Here is a 26,628-nt window from a genome sequence, read left to right as displayed (position 1 = left end):
TTGATGTAGCCTGGCTTTAAAAAGTATTATTTACTTAGCCCAATAAAATCCAGCATGAAAATAAAATACAAAGCAGTAAAGTAAAAGTAAGCAAGAACTGGGTAAATTGAAGCAGAATACCTTGTTGAAACATGCTGGCTCACTTTACTCTCAACACTTAAATTTACATATGGGTTCAGGAGCAAGTTCTGACATTTAGTTTCAATAAATAAATGATAAACATTAGAAAGCAGTGAAGAACCAGGCAAATACACATTCTAGCAAAGATTTAAAAAAAGCTGGCAACTGCAATTCACTGTATAATGATGTAATGCAATTTGGAATAATAAACAAGAAATGGGCTTATCAACAACAGAACAAAATGCAGAAAGTTATGAAATGGATGCTGGTGAATGCAATTAGCAGATCTGAGTACTTGATAGCATGGACAGGGTGGACTGAGGGCTTGTAACAATAAATACAAATACATTTTTCATTTGCCCTCTATATAAAAGAAATTAAGTTCTTGAGCATAAAGTACATAAACACAAATATAAAAACACAGAAAACCTACAGCACAATACAGGCCCTTTGGCCCACAAAGCTGTGCCAAACATGTCCTTACCTGAGCAATTAACTAGGGTTACCCATTGCCCTTTATTTTTCTGAGTTCCATATACCTGTCCAGGAATCTCTTAAAAGACCCTATCGTATCTGCCTCCACCACCGTCACTTGCAGCTCATTCCACGCACTCACCACTCTTTGCATAAAAAAAACTTAGCCCTGATATCTCCTCTGAACCTACTTCTAAGCACCTTAAAACTGTGCCCTCTCACGCTAGCCATTTCAACCCTGGGAAAAAGCCTCCGACTATCCACACGATCAATGCCACTCATCATTTGTACATCCCTTATCAGGTCACTTCTCATCCACTGCCGCTCCAAGGAGAAAAGGCCAAATTTACTCAACCTATTTAATAAAGCATGCTCCCAATCCAAGCAACATCCTTGTACACCCTTTCTACGGCTTCCATGTCCTTCCTATAGTGAGGCAACCAGAATTGAGCACAGTACTCCAGGTGGGGTCTGACCAGGGTCCTATATAGCTGCAACATTACCTCTTGGCTCTTAAACTCAATCCCACGATTGATAAAGGCCAATGCACTGTATGCTTTCTTAACCCACAGAGTCAACCTGCGCAGCAGCCTTGAGTGTCCTATGGAATTGGACCCTAAGATCCCTCTGATCCTCTACACTGCCAAGAGTCTTACCATTAATACTACATTCTATCAACATAATTGACCTACCAAAATGAACCACCTCACACTTATCTGGGTTGAACTCCATCTGCCACTTCTCAGCACAGTTTTCCATCTTATCAATGTCCCACTGTAACCTCTGACAGCCCTCCACACTATCCACAACACCTCCAACCTTTGTGTCATCAGCAAATTTACTAACCCACCCCTCCACTTCCTCATCCAGGTCATTTATAAAAAATCACAAAGAGTAGGTGTCCCAGATCAGATCTCTGAGGCACACCATTGGTGACCGACTTCCATGCAGAATATGATCCATCTACAACCATTTTTTGCCCTTTGTGGGCAAGCCAGTTCTGGATCCACAAAGCAACGTCCCCTTGGATCCCATGCCTCCTTACTTTCTCAATAAGCTATGCATGGGGTACCTTGTCAAATGCCGTGCTGAAATCCATACACACTACATCTACTGGTCTACCATCAAAGTGTTTCGTCACATCCTCAAAAAATTCAATCAGTCTCGGAAGGCATGACCTGCCTTTGACAAAGCCATGCTGACTATTCCTAATCATATTAGGCCTCTCCAAATGTTCATAAATCCTGCCTCGCAGGAACTTCTCCATCAACTTACCAACCACTGATAACCTCATATAGTCATCTAAACTTTATAAATGGAAAAAAACTATTTCTTTCCAACTGTCTTTACTTATTAGAGATTAAGGAGGACCCACACGTCATCAAACACTAACAAATTTCTGCTAACATACTGCAGACTGGCTCCATTGTGGTCTGGTATAGAAATTCAAATTCACAGGAACCCAAAAGATTGCAGAATAATTAACTCAGCTCAGGACACCATGACTACATTCCTCTTTACCACTGATAGCATGTATATGTACATAAAGCCTCAAGAAGGCAACATCTATCAAAGAAACCACCATCCAAGACACACCATCTTATAGCAGCTACCATTAGGCAGGAGATATAAATGCCTAAGTCCCACACCCAGTCGTTACATTGCAGACCACTGCATGGAGCACCTGTACTCAGTCTGTAGGGATGATCCTGAGTTTCCAGTTACGTGCCACAGGTGTATGGTGGATGCTATTTCCACCTACACTCAATCCTGAAGCATCAGACAGTAACAACACTTATAGACTTTTTTTTTATTAACTACAGCTCTGCCTACAATACTATAATTTCAAGCAAACTCATCATCAAACTCCATGACCCAGGAGTCAATACCTCCCTCTGCAAATGAATCCTTGACCTTTTTATCAACAAACTGCAATCAGTAAAGATAGGCAGCAATACCTCTAACATAATTATTCTCAACACTGCTACTCTACAAGGTTGCATTCTAAGCCCTCTATCCTACTTCCTGTATACCAGGGGTTCCCAACACTTTTTAATGACATGGATTCCTACCATTGACTGAGGGGTCTGTGAAGCCCAGGCTGGGAATCCCTGCTGTATACCAATGACCGCAGAGCCAGATTCTGTTCTAACTCCATCTATAAGTTTACAGACAATACCAATGTAATGGGGTGTAACTCAAATAATGAGGAGAGTTCTTTAAGATTGTTATAACTTGGGGAGGTAGTGCAGATAAGCTTCCACTATTTTTAAATGCTCTCAATGGAATGTTTCTCAAATAGCCTCTGACAACCAAGTCCAGCTTCTGGCCAAGTGTGGCTTAGCTACCAAGCCTGGCTGATCCATTTCTACTCACAGGAAAAGGGGCAAAAGCAGGTTAGTGGTACTTCAAAACCAGTTGCTTCAGGTAGATGGGGAGTGTTAGTCATGGTTTGCAGCTCACTTTGGAGAAGGAAAAGTGATCTCAAATCTCTACACTCATAAGGAAGGTTTCAGAAGTAAATCCCAAGGAAAAATTTAGAGCTTGAATCCCTAAGGCAGCCTTATGTTGAGGTCAACACTGACTGGAAACTTTATAACACTTGTTATGTATCCTGTAACTGGATAACTCACCAGCAAAGATAGAGAGGTCCATTGGAGTCTGATGGCACTATTTTCGAACGGTTTTATTCATAAAGGGGGCACAAAAGTAAGGTTACTACAAACATTCAGAACATATACATCGGCAAAACTCAATCTAAAGCGCGGGTATAGCAATAATCATCATTAAGAAATAATCTCGACTGTTGTCTAGGGAATAATATGTTGTCCGTTGGAAATATAAAAGTCATTCAGAAGTCTGCAGGCTTCAGTCTTTTTGGGGAATCGCTGGGTTTCACGTGTTTCAGAGAGAGTGAGGAGAAACGGGAAAAACTTGCCCGGGTCTTTGATGAAGCAACTCCATTGAATCAGGGGAGCATTGTTTCCCTGTTATTAGTTCAAAGTCCTTCTCGGTATTATCAGCCACCCGCTCCCCAGGCAGAGAAGTTATGGAGCGCACGTGGCTTTTGACTGGCTTCCAGCTATCACGGGAGCGTTGAGCGCTCGAGTCCTTCTGGTGCGTCTCTCTGGGGTACCGCCTTTTGCAGTCCCCTTTTATCTTGACTTGCAGAGTTGTAGATGTCCATCAAAGTAGGGTGATGCAATCCCCACCCCCACATTGCCCGCAGGAGTCCATATCCGTGGTAGCTGTCACGTAGCAGGGTCATGCCCTCAGCACAGGTGTCTCTAAGAGCAATGGCCAAAACCGTTACATAGTCTCTCATTTGCCTGGGTCCGAGACCCGAATTAATAGTGCTCTTGCGATTCTCCTGAAGGAGGGGGGCTGCTCCCGCCCCTTCGGCCCCTCAGAGCTGTGGTACATTCATAACACCTCCCCTCTAAAAAAAACCGTTTTTTACCAGCGGTTAAAAACAGAGTTGTACAGAGTCTTACATGATTTTTAATCTAACACAATACCCAAGCTTTTTCTTTTAATTACAGAGCCATACAGTTATACACTTAGTTCAGCATCGAGATAAACAATCCACTAGCACATTATCACTCCCCTTAATGTGCTGTATCTTAATATTGAATTCCTGAAGCATCAGACTCCAGCTCAATAACCTCCTGTTTTTATTTTTCATATTGGCCAGGAATACCAATGGGTTGTGATCGGTATAGACCAGTAGGGGTTTTTGCGCGGGACAAATGTATACTTCGAAATGTTGTATCGCCAACACAAGTGCCAACAATTCCTTTTCTACGGTAGAGTAATTCCTCTGGTGTACATTGAACTTCCGAGAGAAATATGCTACCGGGTGCTCCACTCCATCCCCTGCTTGCGGTAAGAGGACCGCTCCTACAACCTAATCACTGGCGTCCGTTGCCAAGGAGAAGGGTGCTGACAAATCGGGTGCTTTTAACACCGGGTGATGGCACAATACGGCTTTTAACTTTTCAAAAGCATTCTGACAAGAGGGACCCCACTCAAATTTTTCCTCCTTCTGTAGGAGTTTTGTAAGGGGGAGCGCAATGTCTGTGAAATTTTTACAGAATTTCCGATAGTATCCCACCATGCCCAAAAACCTCCTCAGGCCCCTTTTATTGTAGGGTACAAGAACCTCAGAAATAGCCTGTACCTTCGCCTGCACAGGAGCCAACTGTCCCTCTCCCACCACATACCCCAAATAGGTGATAGTGGCATGACCAAATTCACTCTTGGCAAGGTTTACTGTAAGGTGGGCTGCCGACATTTCTGTAAACAGAGTTTCTACAGCCTTCAGGTGCTCCTCCCAGGTGTCATTCCAAACTATCACGTCGTCAAGATAAGCCTTAGTGTGGGTTAACCCTTTTATCACAGCATCTATCATCCGCTGGAATGCCCCTGGTGCGTTTTTCATCCCAAATGGCATAACGTTGTACTCGTACAACCCGGATGGGGTGACAAAGGCGGAAATCTATCGAGCCCTGTCCGTTAAAGGAACGCACCAGTATCCTTTTAACAAGTCAACTTTTGTGATGTACCTTGCCTTCCCCACTTGGTCAATGCAATCATCCACCCGGGGAATAGGGTAAGCATCTGTCTGGGTGACCGCGTTGACCTTCCGGTAATCGGTACAGAATCTTATGGTACCGTCCAGTTTTGGGACAACCACGCAAGGAGAAGCTCACGCGGAAGAGGATTCGCGGATTATCCCAGCAGCTAGCATATGTTCAATCTCCTTTCCTACTAGCTGGCTCTTTTCGGAATTCATACGATAAGATGCCTGTTTTATGGGCTGGGTTGAGGTAACTATCACATCATGTTGCGTCCCACTACACCTTCGGGGAACATCTGGGCATAAGTCTGCATGCCGGTTAATGAGCTGTATTATCTGCTCCCGCTGTTCAGGTTTTAGGTGTCTAACTTTATCCGCAAGGCTTGCCAATACCATAGAGTTCTCCAATCTGGTGGGGACTATACCTATCTTTTCAAACCGCTCTGGTCCCTCCTGGCCATCCCCCCCCCCACCTCATCAGTTTTAATGGCGCACCGACCACCGCGGGGGTAGTGTCATGGTACCTTTTCATCATGTTCACGTGAACTAACTGGGTCGGCTTTCGCCGATCAGGGGTTTTAATCATGTAATTTAGCGAGCCTATTTTCTTATATGGTCCTTGAAACCTCGCTGAAGGGGATGGGTAACTACTGGAAATAGGACCAAAACCTTGTCGCCTACGTAAAACTCTCGTTCTCTCGCTCTTGGGTTATACCACTGGCTCATTTTTTCCTGGGATTCTTTAAGGTTTTCCTTTGCCAAGGCGCGTACTTTATGCAGCCTCTCCCAGAATTTCAGAACATAGTCGATCACACTGACTTGAACGGTCGGGCTAGACCACTTTTCTCTCAGGAGAGTTAGAGGGCCCCTGGGCCTGTGACCGAAAATGAGCTCAAACGGACTGAACCCCAGTGAGCACTGGACTGTATCCCTGACAGCAAATAACAGAAAGGGTAAAGCCTCATCCCAGTCTCGAACGTTCTCCTGACAATAAGTTTTAAGCATGGTCTTTAGTGTAGCGTGGAACCTTCCCAACACCCCTTGGGATTCCAGGTGGTACGCGGAGGCTAGAATTTGTTAGACCCCTAGCTGGGTCATCATCTGCCGAAATGCGTTAGATGTGAAGGTATTCCCCTGATCCGATTGTATCGCCTTAGGCAGCCCCACCGTGGTAAAGAATTTGATGAGGGCCCTCACCACCACAGCGGTCCTAATATTACCCAGAGGCACAGCCTCTGGAAATTGTGTAGTGGCACACATCATGGTCATGATATACTGCCGCCCCCTCGCAGTTTTAGGTAGAGGTCCCACAAAATCCACAATGATTCGGGAGAAAGGCTCCTCGCACGCGGGGATGGGTCAGAGGGGTGCCTTAGGGATAACTTGGTTCGGCTTACCCACCATTTGGCAGGTATGACACCTTTTACAATATTCAGTAATCTCTTTTCTCATGTTTGGCCAATAGAACTCTCTTTGAACCCGATCCACTGTCTTTGTTATTCCCAGATGCCCACCTAACGGTCCCTTATGAGCTAAGTTCAGAATTTCGTCCCGATACGCTTTCGGGACTACTATCTGGTGTACCACCGCCCAGTCCTCTTCGACCGACACCTTGGGGGGGGCTCCACTTCCTCATCAACACATCCTCCTTCAGATAGTAACCTTCGGGCTCGGTTTTAACCTCGGTCTCCGAAAGAACCAACTCTCTCAAGGCTCAGCTCCTCGTCACTTTCCTGTTGCTGTACAAACTCTCATCTGGCTAAGGGCAGACGAGAGTTTACTGTTTACTGTAAACAGTTTACTCTCTCCCCCCTCCTTACTCTCCGGTTTACCTTCCTCGAACCCTCGCTGGTACAGAGTTGGTAAAAACGTGTCGGCCAAATCAAAACCGGCCAGATTTAAACTGCTCTCTCTCTCAGCTGTCTTTTTTGACATGCTGCAAGTGACCGCGCAGGCGGGGTATATCTTCAGATCTGAGGGAGGGGCCTCAATCCTTGCAGGCTGGGTTGTCAGCTTCATGGCTGTTCCCATTTTTCCTCCCGCTAGGTCGTTCCCCAGAAGGACATCCACGCCTTCCCCCGGCAACTCCGGCAGGACCCCCAGCTCCACTGGTCCCAACACCAACTCATAAACTAGAAGGACCCTATACAAGGGTACCACTTCGGTCCATTGTCCTATGCCTCTCTGGGCTACCTCTCCCGTCGGAGGTCCAAACTCTAGCACTTTACGGCTAATCAATGATAGCTCAGCACTACTGTCTTTCCAGATCCGTACTGTAATTTGTGGGCCTCCCTCCTCCAGGAACACGGTTCCTTCGGAACTAAACGTCTCACGCCCCTCCTGTACTCCATCTACCGGGGACCCTCTCGCCGATTTTCCGATTGACGCGATACATCCTATAGGGATAGCTGCTTTCCTTTTTCCTGGCTCCTTCCTCGGAGCAGGGCACTTAGAAGCAATATGCCCCACCTTTCCACAATTAAAACAGGTCAAACCAGGAAATTTCCAGGTTTCTGGCATGGTATTCTCACTTTTCCGGCTAGCTCCCGGCTGAGTTTCTACCTTAGCCGGCGGGCTTTCCCTACCATTCCCACGGTCTCTTGGGTAACTTTTTGTCGGGGAAAACTTTGTCTGGTGAGTTAGGGCATATTCATCTGCGAACCTAGCAAATTCTGCGACGGACCTAGTCGGCCTCTCGTTCAAATACATCCGGATCTCCTCCGGAACACAACTTTTAAATTCCTCAATCAACAGTAACTCTGAGACGCCCATAATCCTCGTCCACCCTTTCTGCGGTGCACCAACGGTCCAAGAGCACCCCCTTCTCATGGGCTAGCTCGGTATACGTTTGATTCCACCCTTTCCTTAAATTTCTAAACTTTTGTCTATAGGCCTCAGGTACCAATTCGTAAGCCCGGTGAATGGCCTCCTTTACTTCAGAATAATTCTCTGCTTCTCCCTCCTCCAAGGGCAACGCTGCATATGCTCGTTGGGCCTTCCCCTTTAACACACTTTGTAACAACGCCACCCACTGCTCTTTTGGCTACTTCTGATTTACTGCCACCTTTTCAAAAAGCAAGAAATAACTATCGACATCTGTCTCCTCGAATGGGGGCACCAATCTCAACTCCCTACTAACATTAAACCGCTCCGCTCGGTCTAACCCTTGATCTCTTCACTCGTTCCTCATCTTCTCAATTTCCCAGTCATGTTGCCTCTGTTTCTCTTTCTCGGCCCGTTCTTTCTCTTTCTCGACTGCTACTAGCTCCTTTAGCTGAATTTCATGCTGTCTTTGCCTCTCAGCCGCTTCCAGCTCTTTTAACTTAATTTCATGTTCCAACCTTAATTTCTCCACCTCTAACTGAACCATCCCACTTGATGGTACCTTTTCAGGGATATCTCCCAACACCTCAGCTTCAAACACCTTCTTCCCAATGTAATACTGGGTTATGGCCCTTCACACCTCCCGCCTTTTCATGGACAACCTCACTTCTGCGAGGTTCAACCCCTTTGCCAAATTTAACAAGTCTGATTTGGTGGCTGCTTCTAGCGCCCCCACAGTTGGGTTTTTCATAAATTCACCCACGTCCATCTTTGCTGGTTTCCTGTCTGGCTACCCGCGTAACCAGATTCAAGTTTTGGACTACAAGCCCGATTCATTGGCCTCCCAATTTGGTGTCAAATCCAGAGACGAGAAACCCCAAGTTGTTACGTATCCCATAACTGGATAACTCACCAGCAAAGATAGAGAGGTCTGTTGGAGTCTGATGGCACTATTTTCGAACGGTTTTATTCATAAAGGGAGGCACAAAAGTAAGGTTACTACAAACATTCAGAACGTATACATCAGCAAAACTCAATCTAAAGCGTGGGTATAGCAATAATCATCATTAAGAAATAATCTCGACTGTTGTCTAGGGAATAATATGTTGTCCGTTGGAAATATAAAAGTCACTCAGAAGTCTGCAGGCTTCAGTCTTTTTGGGGAATTGCTGGGTTTCACGTGTTTCAGAGAGAGTGAGGAGAAACGACAAAACTTGCCCGGGTCTTTGACGAAGCAACTCCGTTGAATCAGGGGAGCGTTGTTTCCCTGTTATTAGTTCGAAGTCCTTCTCGGTATTATCAGCCACCCGCTCCCCAGGCAAAGTAGTTATGGAGCGCACGTGGCTTTTGACTGGCTTCCAGCTATCACGGGAGCGTTGAGCGATCGAGTCCTTCTGGTGCGTCTCTCTGGGGTACTGCCTTTTGCAGTCCCCTTTTATCTTGACTTGCAGAGTTGTAGATGTCCATCAAAGTAGGGTGATGCAATCCCCACCCCCACATTGCCCGCAGGTGTCCATATCCGTGGTAGCTGTCACATAGCAGGGTCATGCACTTAGCACAGGTGTCTCTAAGAGCAATGGCCAAAACCGTTACATAGTCTCTCATTTGCCTGGGTCCGAAACCCGAATTAATAGTGCTCTTGCGATTCTCCGGAAGGAGGGGGCTGCTCCCGCCCCTTCGGCCCCTCAGAGCTGTGGTACATTCATAACACACTGCTGGTGTCAAACTGTATTGGTCGCTACCGTTCATTTGGATCCATCAGCAGCATAGAGAGGGGGAGCCTGCACATGGACAACAGTTTGCTCTCCATGCAACATGCTGGAGGAACTCAGCAGGTGGGGCAGCAACCGTGGAAACGAGCAGTCAATGTTTCAGGCCGAGATCCTTCATCAGGGTGGCCCGACCTGCTGAGTTCCTCCAGCGTGCTGTATGTGTTGCTTTGCAGTGTACTTTGTGTTTAGCTTGCTCTCCATGTTGTACTGCCCTGGCATGCGTGCTGGCTTGCATATCACACATAGCTAGAATGCAATATCCACGGATGACCCTGACCAACACAGAGTCTTAAGGATGAGTCACTGTACTGGAAGGAGATACAGAGTTTCATGAGAAGTTATCATGACAACATTTCCCTCAACGTCAGCAAACAAAAGAGCTTGTCATTGACTTCAAGGAGGGGCATGGTGCCCCTTTCTACATCAATGGTGCTAAGGTTGAGAGGATTGAGAGCTTCAAATTGAAAGGAGTTAACCCCTGTCCTGGTCCACCCACTTAGCTGCCATGACTAAGAAAGCTAACCAATACCTCTACTTCATCACAAACAAGATAAAATCTGCAGATGCTGGATAACCAAGCAACACACACAAAATGCTAGAGAAACTCAGCAGGGCAGGCAATATCTATGGAAAAGAATACAGTGATGTTTCAGGCTGAGACCCTTCATCGGGGCTGGAGAGAAAAAAAAGATGAGGAGTAAGGTGGGGTGAGGGGAGGAAGAAACACGAGGTGATGTGTGGAACCGTGAAAGGTGGGGGGGGAGGGAGAGAGGAAAACAGGTAAAGTAAGAACTGAAAAGTTGATTGGTAAAAAAGGAGAAGAGCACGAGAGGGAGGTGATGGGTGATTTTAATTTTACTTCAATTCCCACTTAAATTCCACTTCCCATTCTTATTCCAACATGTCAGTCCTCTACTGTTGCATGTGGACACACTCAGTTTGGAGGAGCAACACATTATATTCAGTTTGGGTAGTGTCCAACCTGATGGCATGAACATCGATTCCTTGAACTTCTGGTAATGCCTCCGCTCTCCTTCACCATTCCCCATTCTCATCTCTCACCCGATTGCTTTACCTGCCCATCACGTCTCTCTGGTGCTCCTCCCTCTTTCCTCTCTTCCATGGTCTTCTGTCCTCTCCTATCAGATTCCCCCTTCTGCAGCCCTGTATCTCTTTCACCTATCGACTTTCCAACTCTTTATTTCACCCCTTTACCCTGCTGATCTGAGACAATCAAATGGTTCCCTAATATGATTAGATGGACTCTTAACCTCATAGCCTACTTTGTTATGATCTTGCACCTTATTGTTTACCTGCACTGGATTTACTCTGTAAATCATTCTTTATGATCTATTCTGTTATTGTTTTACCTTGAAAAATAATAACAATATAACAGTCCTCAATGCATCGTGCATTGAATTCATATTTATGAAGAATACACCAGCTTTTCACTGTACTCCAGTAAATGCAAATTCTCAATCCCACGCATTTACAACTTGTGTCTGTGGCCTCCTTCACTGCCTTGGGCTACGTTCACACTAAACCAGATAATTTTGAAAATGCCGGTTTTGCATAAAAACGATAGACATCCACACCAAATATTTTTGAAAATACCTCCATCCACATTAAAATGGGTATTTGGGCGAATCTCCTCCTACTGGGCATGCGCAGGACATATCTATAGAAAACAAGTGACATGTTTGGTGTCGAATCTCGCTGTGAAAGTGCACGTTTGTGCAGTTACAGACTAAAAAAACTTAAAAGGAAATTGCCAAATGATGGACAGCTGTTTGCTCTCGTGCAGGAGGACTTAAAATTAAAAAAAAAACAAATACTGGAGCGTATGGAGGCAACCGACAGGGAGTTCACAGACAGTATGACCCGGCTGATGACAAACATTGAAAAACTGACCAACCCTGTTGCATCAATAAAGCATCTTGTTAAATGTATAAAACATGTCTTCATCAGTACTTCCATACAATGTTACACTAGGCTGTTACAAATCTATTATCAGAGAAGTACTTGCATAAATAGGTAAACCATGTTCATACAAGCAAGGACAGAAAACAAGGCAAAGTGAGTATACTTATTTATTCAGTAAGTTATGGGTCAAAGTATTTGGCGAGTACACTTATAACTCTTCTGGCTTCAGTCTCACCGCTGTTCTGAAATTGTTAGGTTGTGTGGGGTGTTGTTCAAGAAAACAATGAAATGCCGCGCTGCCGCCACCATCTGTTCCGGCACGTCATAATAGCGTTTTCAGAAATCTCCGGTTACCCCGTCCACATTATTCTGCCAAATCAGCGTTTTCAAATTTACACACTCTGGAGGGCGTTTTAGAAAAGCTCAATTTTTGGGAGAGGAAAACGCTGTTTCAGTGTGGATGGAGGGTCAAAACGAAGAGAAAAAACTTCGGATACGGATTTATCCGGTCTAGTGGGGACATAGCCTAAGGCTACATCCATACCAGACAGGATAATTTTGAAAGCGCCGTTTTCACATAAAAACGATAGGCATCCACACTATGCATTTTTGAAAATATCTCTATCCACACTGAAATGGAGATTTCAGCGAATTTACTCCTGCTGCGCACGCGCAGGACACATCTACCGAAAACAAGCGACATGTTTGGTGTTGAATTTTGCCGTAAAATTGTGCATTTGTGCAGTTACAGACTAGAAAAACTTAAAACAACAGACAGCGGTTGGCTCTCACGCAGGAGAACTTAAAACTAAAAAAAACAAATACTGGAGTGTACAGTGGCAACCGACAGGGAATTCACGGACAGATTGACCCGTCCGACAACGAACATTGAGAAACTGACTAACTCTGTTGCATTAATAAAGCACCTTGTTAAATGTATAAAACATGTCTTCATCAGTGTTATTGTGTATTTCCATACAATGTTACATTGGGCTGTTACACATCTATTGTCAGAGAAGTACTTGCATAAATAGGTAAACCACCTTCATATGAGCAAGGACAGAAAACGGCAAAGTGAGTCCAGTATACTTATTTATTCAGTAAGTTATGGGTCAAAGTATTTGGTGAGTACATTTCTAACTCTTCTGGCTTCAGTCTCAATGCTATCTGTTCTGAAATTGTTAGGTTGCGTTCAAGAAAACAATGAAATAATGCGCTGCCGTCTGACAGCATTTTCAAAAGTCTCCGGCTACGACGTCCACACTGATCTGCCAAAGCAGCGTTTTCAAAAATATCCACCTTGGAAAGCGTTTTTGAAAAGCTCCGGTTTCAGGAGACGAAAATGCTGTTTTAGTGTGGACGGAGAGTAAAAACAAAGAGAAAAAGCTTTGGTTACAGATGTATCCGGCATAGTGTGGATATAGCCTAAATCCAACATAAACTGGAAGTACATTTTATCTTCCAGCTGCTAGGTACTTAGCACACCAAATTCTTCAAGATTAGGTAAACTGCTCTCATTCACTCCTATTATCATGCTGATGTTGTTCCCTCACCCCTTTTTATTTTAAATGCCTTGCTAATGATCAGTACTCTTCTCCACATGAGCTTTTGTCTCACATCACGTCCAGGCTTTCTGACAGAAACTGTGAACCTAAATTCTTGCACTAGTTCTGAGAACGTTGCAGACTCGAAACATTAACTGATATTCCTTTCCATAACACAAAATGCTGGTGGAATGCAGCAGGCCAGGCAGCATCTATAGGAAGAAGTACAGTCGACATTTCTGGACGAGACCCTTCGTCAGGACTGACCCGAACGTCAGTTGTACTTCTTCCTATAGATGCTGCCTGGCCTGCTGCGTTCCACCAGCATTTTGAGTGTTGTTTGAATTTCCAACATCTGGGATTTCCTCGTTTTTTCTTTCCAATAAAAGCTTCTTGATTTGCTGAGTTCATTCAGCTTCTTCTTTAATTTGCACCTTTTGGATCATTTCTAAATCAACTCATGATCTGCAGGAGGACTCAGAGGATCAGGCAGCATCTACAAAGGGAAATGGAGTTGATGTTTTGGGTTGAGATCTTTCATTTGGATTGGAAAGAAAAGAAGTGATAGCCAAAACAAAAAGCTGAAGGGCAAGTGTGGAGCAAGAGCAAGCAGGTGATAAGCAAATAAAGGCAGGAATTATGCTTTTTTAAAATATATTTAAAAATACAGCACTGAACAAGCCTTGCCAGCCCCTAGAACCACACTGACCAGCAACTCACCTATTTAACCCCAGTTTAATCATGGTAAAATGTACAATGACTAATTAAGCTACTCCCTTTGAACTGTGCAAGGAAACTGGGAGCACCCAGAGGAAATCCATGCACACACAAGAAGGAACGTACAAAAATTGCTTATACAGGACACCAGAATTGAACTCCGACACCCCGAGCTATTATAGCATCGCATGAGGTGGGGTAATATCAGGATGACCACTTCACTCATTCTTCATGCTGTACATCAGAAGTGAAGGTGGTTGCAGCACTTCTTATTCTGGTTATAGAAAACTGAGAAGCAGCGGTTGGAAGAGACATTAAACTATAATCAAGACCATTTAATTAATAAAGTAATATCACGCCTATAGGCTTATGTTTAAATACCTGTATTTAGTAGATTAGATCCCCACTAACATCGCAAATGGAATACAACACGCTCAATGCATAAATGAAAAAGATACTTACTAATATGTCCAGCTTTAACTTGGAATGGAACTTGCAGCTCGCACTGAGGAAAATTTTTAAAGAAAAGTACAATTAAACAATTAAACTGCAATACATTAATCATGAAAATGTTGTGGCCCAATTTAATGTTTTTATCTCTTAAGTTTAGTGATAATGACAATTAACCAAGCAAATTTGCTCCCCATTTATAAATGCAAGTTCTAATATGATATTGAACTGTACCCTTAACCTTTCAGTAAGTCTAACAATCATTCACTTCAGGTACATCCTGTCTATTAATATGAATACCACATAAAATGACCCAAGATGGTACTTGACTAATGGAAATTCTGGACACGCAAGTACATTAAATAATGATGCAATCATTCATGTGACAGCACTTGTAAAGAATGAAATACATGAGCTCCCTATGTGAACATCAAACAATCTGAATGGATTCTGGTAAAACATTAGAATCATTTTGCAAATGCTCTACCTTTTTTTTTATGTAGAACTCTTTCAGTAAAGAGACTCACAATGCTTAATTTCAACCAACATGATTGAATCTCTCAATTTTGCCATGATATAAAATAGTTAATTCTTAAGGTCCATGCTACTACAGAGATGCTGCGCACTTGGATGGGGTAATGAAGGATGATGGTTCAGGCATACATAGGACTATCAAGAGCTCCCAAAAGGAAAGAATGGAGGTTGAAATATTTATGTCCAGAAATGATAGAGGAGGAACCCGAGCACAAATAAGACAACCTCATGCAACCATTTCTATGATACCAGGGACATGCAGTGAATGTAGCATGGAATTCAAACCATAACAGACTGTAAGAACATACTACGTGTCAATGACAGTGACATCCCTCTTCCTGACAGGGTGAACATCTTCTATGCATGGTTTGATGCTCTAATGAGGAAGGCTCCTCTTCCCCCAAGAAGGTGGTGATCTATCTGGCCACAGCTGATGTGAGGAAGACCCAGTCAGGGTTAACCCATGCAAGGTTGCAGGGCTTGTTAACATACTTAGTGGAGAAGCTTTGCAACCCAGCTAGCAGATGTTCTCATGGACATCCTTAATATCTCTCTGAAACAGCTACAGGCTTCCAGGCCATCACAATTATTCCAGTATTAGAGACCAACAGTAACCTGCATTAATAACTACTGTCCAGTGGCACTCACCTCAGTAATAATGAACTGCTTAGAGCAGCTGGTTATGGGTGGCATTAAATCCTGCCTTTCCACTACATTGGACCACTATCAGTTTGCATCCTCAGTCCACCAATGATGAATAGCATCTGTCTCTACTCAGTCCTATCCCACCTGGAGAATAGCATCTCCTAAGCAAGAATGCTGTTCATCAACTTCAGATCTGCATTTAATATAATCATTCCTCAGAAGCTGGTGGGTAAATTGTCCTTGTGACTCAACTTCTCGCTCTGTAACTGGATCTTGGATCTTCTTAAAAGTGACCTCAGACAATCCGTTTTGGCAGCAATATCTCTAGCTCCATCATGCTGGTGGGCAAACTGTCCTTGTTGTGTCTCAACATTTCCCTCTGTAACTGGATCCTGGTTCTTCTTAAGAGACCTCAGACAGTCTGTTTTGGCAGCAACATCTCCAGCTCCATTAAGCTGAGTATTGATGCCCTCAGGGCTGCCTGTTCAGTCCACTGCAGTTCATGCTGCTGCCACACAACTGTACAGCTAAATACAGCTCTAACTACATACGTAAGTTCACTTATGACAAACAGTGGTTGGTCTTACTAGCAGTAGCATACATAGGACAGACAGACCGGCTTGTAGTCTGGTGCAAACATAACTTGAGTCTCAACATGGACAACACTAAAGAAATGATTCTGGACTTCAGAAATGTGCAGGCTGACCACTCCCTACTGAATGTTAACATCTCCTCCATGGAGAGAGTAAAGGCTGATTTATACTTGTGCGTATGGGCTATGCCGCAGCCTACACTGTAGCCCTGATTTTCACTTCTATGTCGCTCTACGCCGTAGCAAGCATGCGTTGGTATGCGCCAAAATGCTAGTCAGCAGTGGGGTTTCTATGCCACTGTGTTGAGTTTCTTCATGAGAGACATGAACGAGGAAATACATTTCAAACATTTTCGCATGTTGGCAGGTAGATTTGAGGACTTGTTTCATCTATTTCGCATCAGCGTACGCACAGCCTACAGACATGGCCTGGAAGCAACTGGAAATGCATAGAAGGAAATGCAATGGTACCAAGCAGACCAATCACAGTAGTTGCGTAACTTTTCTGGAGAGGTGTACATTACCCTATGGCATAGATGCGATACACAATTATAAATCAGCCTTAAGGAGCATCAAGTTTCTTGGAGTGTACATCACGATGATCTCACCAAGTCTATCAAAATCACCTCTTCAGTCAAGAAAGCAGAGCAGCACCTTCACTTCCTGAGAAGGTTTCAGGAATATTTGGCTCTCTTCTATGGCAAACAGGATGTGTACAAGGAAACGCTGGACTCAAAGTGAAGGGATACCAACTGTAGTACAAAGTTTGCCAGTGTCACTCAGGACAGAATGGCAAATCAGAAACTGAGAGGAAGGTAGGGCCAAGTTCATTTGATAGGAAAGACAGGAGGGTTCAGCTTAATCAAAATGAAGGGACTGGCGAGGTGAAGTGTTTCAAATTAAGCAGTATTATGGGTAAAGCAGAAGAAATTAATTCCATGCACAAATCCAGTATCTGAGGTGGTGTACCTCTGCAGATGCTTACCTGAAAAGGGGGCAGACCTGCAGCTCAATGTTCTGGACTTTTGATATTTTATAATAGTAGAAGAATGCAAACAAGGTGGAGGAAATGTATTACTATTCAGTTACACTCAAAGAGGACATTCTAGAACAGGCATGGGCAAACTATGGCCCGCGGGCCATATGCGGCCCGTTAAGCTTTTTAATCCGGCCCGCAGAACTTGATGAAATTATATTAATAAACCTTGTTAACATTTTTTCCCCGCAATTCTGGCGTTTTCCCAATAGATGATGCACTCTATATACATTGACCTTTGTTGAGGTGCAGCATATTACTCCACATTTGCGCTTTACTTTGTGACCTTGTGGCGACCCATTTCCTGGCACATCCGAACCGGCTCACAATTAGCCAGCGTTCCGGCTAAGGGAGATAGCCTGCGGGGATTTGCGAGCACAGAGCTCCGCATACTGGCGCGCTCTCACTGTTCTGTCATTGTGCGGGTCGTTGTTGAGTTTTGGCACAGGGGACAATTGAATAAGAAGGAGCAGGACAAGTAGACCTGCATCTCCTACCGTTTTTGAAATAAAGACAGTCAGGAGGACAGTGATGATGATAATATCTTGAAGGATAACAGAATTTTCAGTGCTTTAAAATAATAACTGTTACTATTAAAAAATGCTGTATTTTATTCATTTAATTTTCAGTGTTTTAAAAGTCATTTCAATAAATAGCTAAATACCATGGGACTTCAAAGACAGATATTTTGTTGTAATGCATTTGTTCATTTTCAATTGAAATTAAAGCACATGTTTTCTACATATCCCATGATATTTTATTTTCTCTTATGAGGTGTATTACCAAAACTCTCCGTCCATCTACTCCTGGTCCGGCCCCCCCGTCAAATTTTAGAACCCTTTGTGGCCCTCAAGTCAAAAAGTTTGCCCACCCCTGTTCTAGAAGGCTCATTCAATGAGGAAGTATGGGTAGGAATGGTGCTATCACTGCCATGGTATTGTAGTATATACAGTACTGTGCAAACACTTCAGGCACACATCCAGACACATCCAGCCCTGAGACACCAGGCAAGGATATTTGATTGCAAACAATTGGTTTACTGATCATTACAGAATGTCTCTCTGGTGTTTCCCACTCCCTTCCCCTGCTCTCAACCATGATTCCCCTCTCCCTACCTCCTTCCCATTCTTAATCCATAACAGAGACCCATATCAAGATCAGGTTTATCATCACTCACGTATGTCACGAAATTTCCTTTGGCTCCTCCCATATTCTCCTAACTCTAGGGCAGTCATAGGTCTCAGCTACATCGGCCTCTTTGTTGGCTATGAGGAACAGTGATGTTCCCTATTATACCCCCTCAATTCTTCCTCTGCTACATTGATGACTGTATTGTCACTGCTTCATGCACCCATGCTGAGCTTATCAATTTTATCTTACTTTGCCTCTAGCTTCCACCCTGCCCTTAAATTTACTTGGTCCATCTCTGACACCTGCTTCCCCTTTCTCGATCTGTCTCCATCTCCGGAGACAAACAGTCAACTAATATCTTTCATAAACCTACTGACTCCCAGAGTTATCTCAACTAGACCTCTTCCCACCCTTTCACCTGTAAAAATATTGTTCCCTTTTCTCAGTTTCTTCATCTCTGCCACATGCGCTTCCAGGATACGGCTTTCTGTTTCCAGTGTCCTTTTTTAAAAGAACAAGGTTTCCCCCCCCCCCCCTCCACTATTGATACTGTCCTCACCCACATTTCCTCCATTTCCCATCTTCCCATCGCCTTAATAGTGATAGAGTTCCTATTGTCCTTACCTATCATTCCATCAGCCTCCGCATCCAACATATTATCTTCTGCAATTTCCTGCCAATAAACATACCTTTACACTCCACTTCCATTTTCCACAGGGATCATTCCCTCCAATTCCCTTGTCCATTCATCCATCCCCAATAATCTTCCTTCCAGTACTTATCCTTGCTAGCAGCTTAGGTGCTACTCCTGCCTGTCTATTGTGTCTGGTATTCCTGAAGCTGCCTCCTCTACATTGATGAAACCCGTTGTAAATTGGGAGACCTCTTCGTCGAGCACCGTCTGCCATAAGCAGCACTTTCTGGTGAACAAACATTTAAATTTTGATTCCCATTCCCATCTGACATGTCGGGGTCCATGGTCTCCTCTTGTGCCAAGATGAGGCCACCCTCAGGGTGGAGGTGATATTCCATCAGGTACCCTCCAATCTGATGTCATGAATATCGATTTCTCCTTCCGGTAAACAAATCCCACCTCCCATCCTTTATTCCCACTCTGACCTTTTACTTCTCACCTGCCTTTTAATTCCACCTGGGTGCCCTCCTGCTTCCCTTTCTCCTATGGTCCACTTTCCTCTGCTAGCAGAGTCCTCCTTCTTCAGCCCTCGATCTTTCCTACCTACCTGATTTCACCCATCACCTTCCAGCTAGCCTCTTTCCTCTCCAACCACTTTTTATTTTGGCCTCTTTCCCCTTCCTTCTCAGTCCTGAAGGGTCTCAGCCCAAATCATTGACTATCTACTCATTTCAATAGATGCTGCCTGACCTACTGAGTTCCTCCAACATTTTGTATGTGTTGCTTTGGATTTCTAGTACCTGCAGACTTTCTCGTGTTTATGGCATGAAATTTGATTTTTTTTCCTGTAGCAGCACTATGTGCAAAAAGTAAAATTGATACAGTACTCGGAAAAAGTCTTAGGTACCCAAGCTATACACATGTGCTTTTGCACAGAACTATACCTTTCAATAGCCAGCAGGTAGGTGGATTACAGGAAAATACAAAATCAACTAGGTTGTGGTTATAGGTGACTTTAATTTCCCCAATACTGACTGGTAGAGTACTTGCTTCATGCAAGAAGCTTAGTTGGGATAGAAATTAAGTTCATCCAAGAAGGTTTCTTTGAGCAGTACAGGTTTCCCCCGCTATCCGAAAGTACAGCGTTCTTATGAAACCCTTCATAAGCCGAAATGGCATAAAGCGAAGAAGCAATTACCATTAATTTAAACGGGAAAAATTTTTGAGTGTTCTCAGACCCAAAAAGTAACCTACCAAATCATACCAAATAGCACATAAAACCTAAAATAACACTAACATATAGTAAAAGCAGGAATTATATGATAAATACACAGCCTATATAAAGTAGAAATAATGTGTGTGCAGTGTAGCTTCACTCACCAGAATTGGGAAGATATAGCCAAAAACCAAATTGTAGGGAAAAAAAATCAGCACATACACACATGCGCACACACCTGCCCGCCCAAGGCTTCACAGTCACGGTAGTCTTTCTCGGGGTAAATACAAGTTTAAAGCAGGCGCCTTTTTCATAAAAGCAAAAATCCTCTTCGGATTTCTTTCGGTTAGTGAAAACAGGTACAAATGTAGGCCTTTCGTAAAAGTGAAGTGGCGTGAAGCGAACTTTTGTAAAGCAGGGGACACCTGTATGTAAATTGTCCAAGCATGGAAGGGGCATTACTAGAACTTGTACGGTGAAATCGGCCTGGTCAGATCATTTGGTTTCAGTGGGAGAGCATTTTAAGAACTCTAAGCACGACTCTTTGGGTAAATCCATATCTACCACATGGGAATCATTTAAAGATCAGTGACCAAAATTTAGAACCAACGTGTTGCAATGAGGATGGCAATCCTGAATGGCAAAATTATGTAAATTTAATCAAAAAGGAAGTTTGAAAGTTTGAAACTTTAATCAGAAAGTAATGATCAGGAAAATGAAACCAAGACCCTTAAGGAATCCAAAGAATACAGGAAAGAACACAAACAAGGAATTATGGAAGCCAAGTAGTGCCATTAAATGCACTTAGCAAGCAGGAATAAGTAAAGTCTCAAGGCATTTCATACATACATTAAAAGGCAAGGGGGTAGTTAGGGCAAGACCACAAAAAAGGAGGAAATTGAAGCTTGGAGCCAGAGTAAGTAGGTGAAGTGTTAAATCAGCATTTTGCATCTGTATCCTATCCCATGTTACTGAGAGGGGTATAAGGTAAAGTTCCACAGAACTGGATAATCGACAATATTGTTTCTTTGTTAAAAAAGGCAAAAGGGACAATGTAGAAAATTACAGGCCAGTGAGCCTTTATAGCACTGCCAGGAAAATAGCAGAGAGAACTCATTCATTTCATTTTTAAAATCTTTTTTTATTAATTATTATTGAAGATCAACAAAAAATACTTTAAGGTAATCAAGTCAATAAGTCATTATGTACAAGGAATTAAATTAGCAAATAACTGATTAACAAAGCTAAGCAATATATCAATAATAATAAGAAAAAAAGTATTAAGAATATTTTTTGAAAGGAAAAAAAGAACCCCTACTAAGAGAAAAAAAACCATTAGAAGTACAACCCCGGAGCTATACAAGCTTCCGTAGAAGAAAAACATCAATCTGCAAACTCAAATCCATTAAAAAAAATCGGAAAGAAACCATATTAATTAACTCAAATCAGATTATAGTAGCGGGCAAATGAACCCCATCTTTTCTCAAAATCAGATCGAAGATCAAAAGTTCGACTTCTGATTTTCTCCAAACTGAGACACAGCATCACCTGAAAGAACCGTTGTAGCAAAGCAGGAGCAGAAGCATCTTTCCATTTCAACAAAATAGCCCTTCTAGCCTATAATGTAACGAATGCAATTACATGTTGGTCTGATAGAAAAATACCATGAGGGATTATACCAAACAAAACTGTCAATTTATTAGGTTGTAAATTAATTTTTAAAACTCTAGAGAACACGACCAAAACATGTGTGTCAATGTAGCTATCTTGGTTTTACATCTATCACACTATCAACATTAGGAAACATTTTAGTCAGTCTCTTCTTTGTCACAAAGTAACGATGTACAATTTTAAATTGAATTAATGAGTCACTGGCACAAATCAAAAAAGGGTTAATCAACTTCAAAATCCGCAACCAATCTTCTGTATCGAGGTCACGTTAAGCTCTCTCTCTCTCAATCTTGCTTAATCTTAAGTGAAGGGTAATTGTGCTGTTGTTACAATAAATTATAAATTTTCCCAATAAAACCTTTCACTAAAGGGTTCATTCTTTAAATAATATCTAACAGGTCAGAATCCTATATACATGGAAAATTACTTAAATATTCTTGTAAGAAGTGTCTGACCTGAAGATATTGCAAAAAATGTGAATACAAGAGAGATTATTTAGTTACTAATTTCTCAAAAGACATCAATTTGGCCATCTTGGAACAGATCCATGATGGAATAAACTCCTTTATTCCTCCAGAGAAGAAAGGTAGGATCTCTTAATGAAGGTTTAAATAAATAATTTTGATAAATTAAACTAAAAAGTTTAAATTTTTTAAGATTAAAAAAATTATGAAACTGGAACCAAATTCGTAATGACTGCTTAATCACAGGGTATAAATTTAAATTAGTAATTTTGGCCAGTTTTACAGGTAGAGAAGCTCCTAATAATGAGGTTAAATGAAACTGTTTCACAGCATTCAATTCCAAATCAGCCCAAGGTGGTCGTTAATTTTTATCAGCCCAATATAACCAAAAACACATATAATGTATATTAACAGCCCAATAATACATTCTTAAATTAAGCAAAACAAGACCTCCATCCTTTTTTAAATTTTTGTAAATTATATTTACCAATTCTTGGTCTTTTATTATTCCAAACAAATTATGAAATAATAGTCAACCTGATCAAAAAATTCTTAGTTTAAAAAAAGGGATATTTTGAAATACATAAAAAAATGTTGGTAAAATCATCATTTTAACTGCATGAATTCGGCTGGCTAACGAAAGTAAGTGGATTCCATCTATAAAATTATTGCTTCATACAATCCACTAAAGGAACCAAATTAGCTTTATAAAGGTCCTTATGATTTTTAGTAATAATACCTATTTGAAAGAGTCCGTAACTCTAAAAGGAAAGTCATCATATATAGAAGCAGAATCATTTAGGGGAAATAATTCACTTCTATGAAGGTTTAGTTTATATCCTGAAAACTTTCCAAATTCGTTTAATAGTTTCAATAAACTAGGAATGGATTCTTCAGGATTTAAAATATAAACTAATAACTTTTTAAGACCATATGACATGCAAGCAGAATTAGGCCATTCAGCCCAGAGTTTGCTGCACAGCTTTAGGGTAGGAATTGCTCACATTTCCATAAGCATGGGCTTGTTGGGAATGATCAGCACAGAGTTGTGTGAGGCAGGTCACATCTCTAAAACTTAAATGAGTTTTTATTGATATAAACTGATGAGGGTAGGGGAGTGGATGTTATCTACATGGACTTTGGTAAAGCACTTAGCAAGGATGGCCAATCCAGAAGTTTAAGATATTGGGATTCATGGTAAATTGTATTCAAAATTGGCAGCCACAGTAAACAGTGTTCTCTGACTAAAATTATGATCAGTTGTATCCTGCAGAGATCTATGCTGGGACCTCTGTTCTTGGTTGTACACGGACAAAAATGCAGATGTGCCAATTAGCATGTTTGCAGATCAGATAAAAATAAGGAGTTTTAAACATTATAGAAGGTAGTCAAATAATACAGCAGGATAGAGCTTAACTGCAGATATGGGTTGAGAAATGGCAGATGGAGTTTAACTCAGATAAGTGACATGTTCCTCTGTGGAAGGTCAAATGAGAGAGGTGTGTAGGTGTAGGACTCCATTAGTCTTGATAGATCATGGATTTGTGCTTTGGAAAGTTGCCAGGGCTCAAGCCTGGCCAAGGTTTATTTTAAAATGGAAGACCGGCAGTTGCCCAAGCTGCAAGCCTCCCCACTCCACCGATGTTGTCCAAGGAAAGGGCGTTAGGACCCATACAACATGGCACTGGTGTCGTCGCAGAGCAATGTGTGGTTAAGTACCTTGCTCAAGGACACATACGTAGCCTCAGCCAAGGCTCAAACTAGAGACCTTCAGATCACTAGATGAATGCCTTAACCACTTGACTATGTGCTAACAATGGAAGAGGAAGATGTACAGAAAATGGCAGGACCCTTAGGATTATTGATTTACTTGAGGATATTGCAGAGCAAGTCCCTGCTCCCTGAAAGTGACAACAGATGCAAACAGAGTAGTAATGAAGGTAAATAAGAACACAAGAACATAACAAATAGGAGCAGGAGGAGGCCATCTGCCCATTGACCCTGCTCCACTATTCAATAAGATCATGGTTGATCTAGCCATGGACTGATCCCCACCTACCTGTCTCTTCCCATAACCCTCAATTCACCTACTACACAAAAATCTATCCAACTTTGTCTTAAATTTATTTACTGAGGTAGACTCTGCTGCTTCATTGGGCGGAGAATACCACAGATTCACCAATCGCTAGGAAAAGCAGTTCCTCCTCATCTCTATCCTAAAGCTATTCCCCCTATATATAACAGACTGCTGTTATATATAACTAAATAAATGAGGTGGACAAAAATGTAGATGGATTGAGTTCACAGATAACAAAATTTCTCAGAGCTGTGGACAGTGAAGAAAGCCCAGAAAGAATACAGCAGAATATAGATCAGATACAGTTATAGATGGAGAAATGGCTGATCAAGTTCAGAGTGGGTGGTAGTGTACTTTGGAAGCTCAAATGCAAGGAGAAAGTATTTGCAGAACCCTCAGCAACAGAGAGACCCTGGGGTCCAAGTTCACACATCCTTAAAAGTGACAATGCATGTAGAATAAGATGACACATGGCATGACTCTCTTCATCACCAGGAGGCATAGAATATAAAAGTCAGGTAGCCACTTGCAGATGTATAAAATGTTGCTTAAACTGCATTTGGAAATATTGTTTACGTGACTATTGCAGTAAGGAGGTGAAGGTTTTGAAGAAAGTATCAGTTATATACAGAGACTGGACAAACTTGATTTTTTTTCTCTGGAGTATCAGAGGCTGAGAAATCTATAAAGTTATCAAAGGCTTAGATAGGATAGACCAATGTAGACCATGCCAGATTTCGTAAGGGCCACAAGTGAAAACAAACAAGAAAGTAGGGCAAGTTCACTGCTTTAATAATATATAAAAAATATATATAAATAAAAAATAAAATAATTTTCTGTAACTTAATTCAAACCTTGAATGAAATGAATGGAAAAATATGCAAGATGATACAAATGAGGCAGCAACAAAAAGCTTATCCTGTATTGGGGGTGGAGGGGGAGGTGAGGAGGCTGCAGCATATCAACTGTTATCTCTACTGCTGCTTAACAATGCACAAATTACTGTTCACACCCTACAGGGCAGCCTACTGAGTGTCATTCCATATTCACCCCGAAATCACAAACTGCAAATTGGACTTGCTGCAGACAGCCCCACCCAATCAGCCTGTATAAAGCAGTGGCTGGTTCTGTACGTCTTCCACTGACCCACATAAAAAATGTTACATGAAGTTACAACAGCGAGGTAATCTGTCAGAAACAGCTGAACTGCAGAGACAAGAACTTGTGAAGTCTACCACTACAACTTCCATTAAATCTCTGATACTGATCATATTTTGAAAGGAAGTTCAATTCACTTGTTTTGGTGAATGCACATTCATTATTGCCACATAGAATATACATATCTGATAATGAAGCCATTCTGCTGACACGTGGTAGGTTTTTGAATGATGATCAGGCCACTGAAGAAATGCCTTTTGCCCGAAAGTTTAAGACACATTACCAAAGGTGAAACTGTTGTTGAAGAAGTCAAGAGCTATTTCTTGGAAAAGAATATTCAGCTGGAAATAATGGCTTGTGTAACCGATGGTATTGCTTTGATGATAAATAGATAGAGTATTCATTGCTTGTTTAAAAAAAATGCTGTGCCTGATGTTTTTCTGCATACACTGTGTCATCCAACGTCAGCATTTGGTTGCAAAAAATTGGAGGACATTTACACAACAGCCTTGCTGCTATAATAATGGATATCAACAAATGAAATGCACTTCATGATCTTTTTGTTTCCAACAATTTTGTAAGGAAACAAAGATGATTTTGAACAGCTACTAATGCATACAAAGATCCAATGGTTATCAAAATATAATTGCCTTCGTTGCTCTGTTGCACTTTGCGATAGTATTGATGCACCATCAATAACTCACACTGAGACGTAAGGCGAGATATCGGCTTTTATTGACTGGAAGAAGGAACCAGGAGTGAGTGTCTATCATACAATGTGTTGGAGACTGAGGCCGAGCGTCAGGCCGCAGATCTCCTTTATACAGGGGCCTGTGGGAGGAGCCACAGGAGCAGTCAGCAGGGGCGTGTCCCGACAGGCACATAGTTCACCACGTATCATAATATTTCCAAATGACAAGCAGCTTGGAGAACAAATTGTCGCTGCCAAGTCTGACATATTTTACTTGTCAGATACATCTGACAAACTATTTTACAAAGAAAGAAACTATTATTACAAAGAAAGAAAACTGCAATCCTATATCATGTAAAGAGGCTACTGCTTTCCTA

General features: G+C 42.2%; 1 protein-coding gene across 3 annotated transcripts in view; it reads right to left on the bottom strand.

Moving 5' to 3' along the window:
* Positions 1 to 26,628, bottom strand: part of vps13a (vacuolar protein sorting 13 homolog A) — a 361,176-nt gene that overhangs the window by 275,439 nt on the left and 59,109 nt on the right. For all 3 annotated transcript variants that reach the window (XR_009512162.1, XM_059969760.1, XM_059969759.1), the window contains exon 3: positions 14,415 to 14,457. Coding sequence is in view for 2 of the 3 variants with exons in the window: in XM_059969760.1 (XP_059825743.1) it covers positions 14,415 to 14,457 (43 nt within the window). In the remaining variant the exon portion in view is untranslated. The remainder of the gene's footprint in view (positions 1 to 14,414; positions 14,458 to 26,628) is intronic.

Source organism: Hypanus sabinus, chromosome 5 (assembly GCF_030144855.1).
Source record: "Hypanus sabinus isolate sHypSab1 chromosome 5, sHypSab1.hap1, whole genome shotgun sequence".
In the NCBI taxonomy this organism is placed as follows: domain Eukaryota; kingdom Metazoa; phylum Chordata; class Chondrichthyes; order Myliobatiformes; family Dasyatidae; genus Hypanus; species Hypanus sabinus.
Note: the sequence above shows the minus strand (reverse complement) of the source record. Positions and strands in the feature narration are given on the sequence as shown.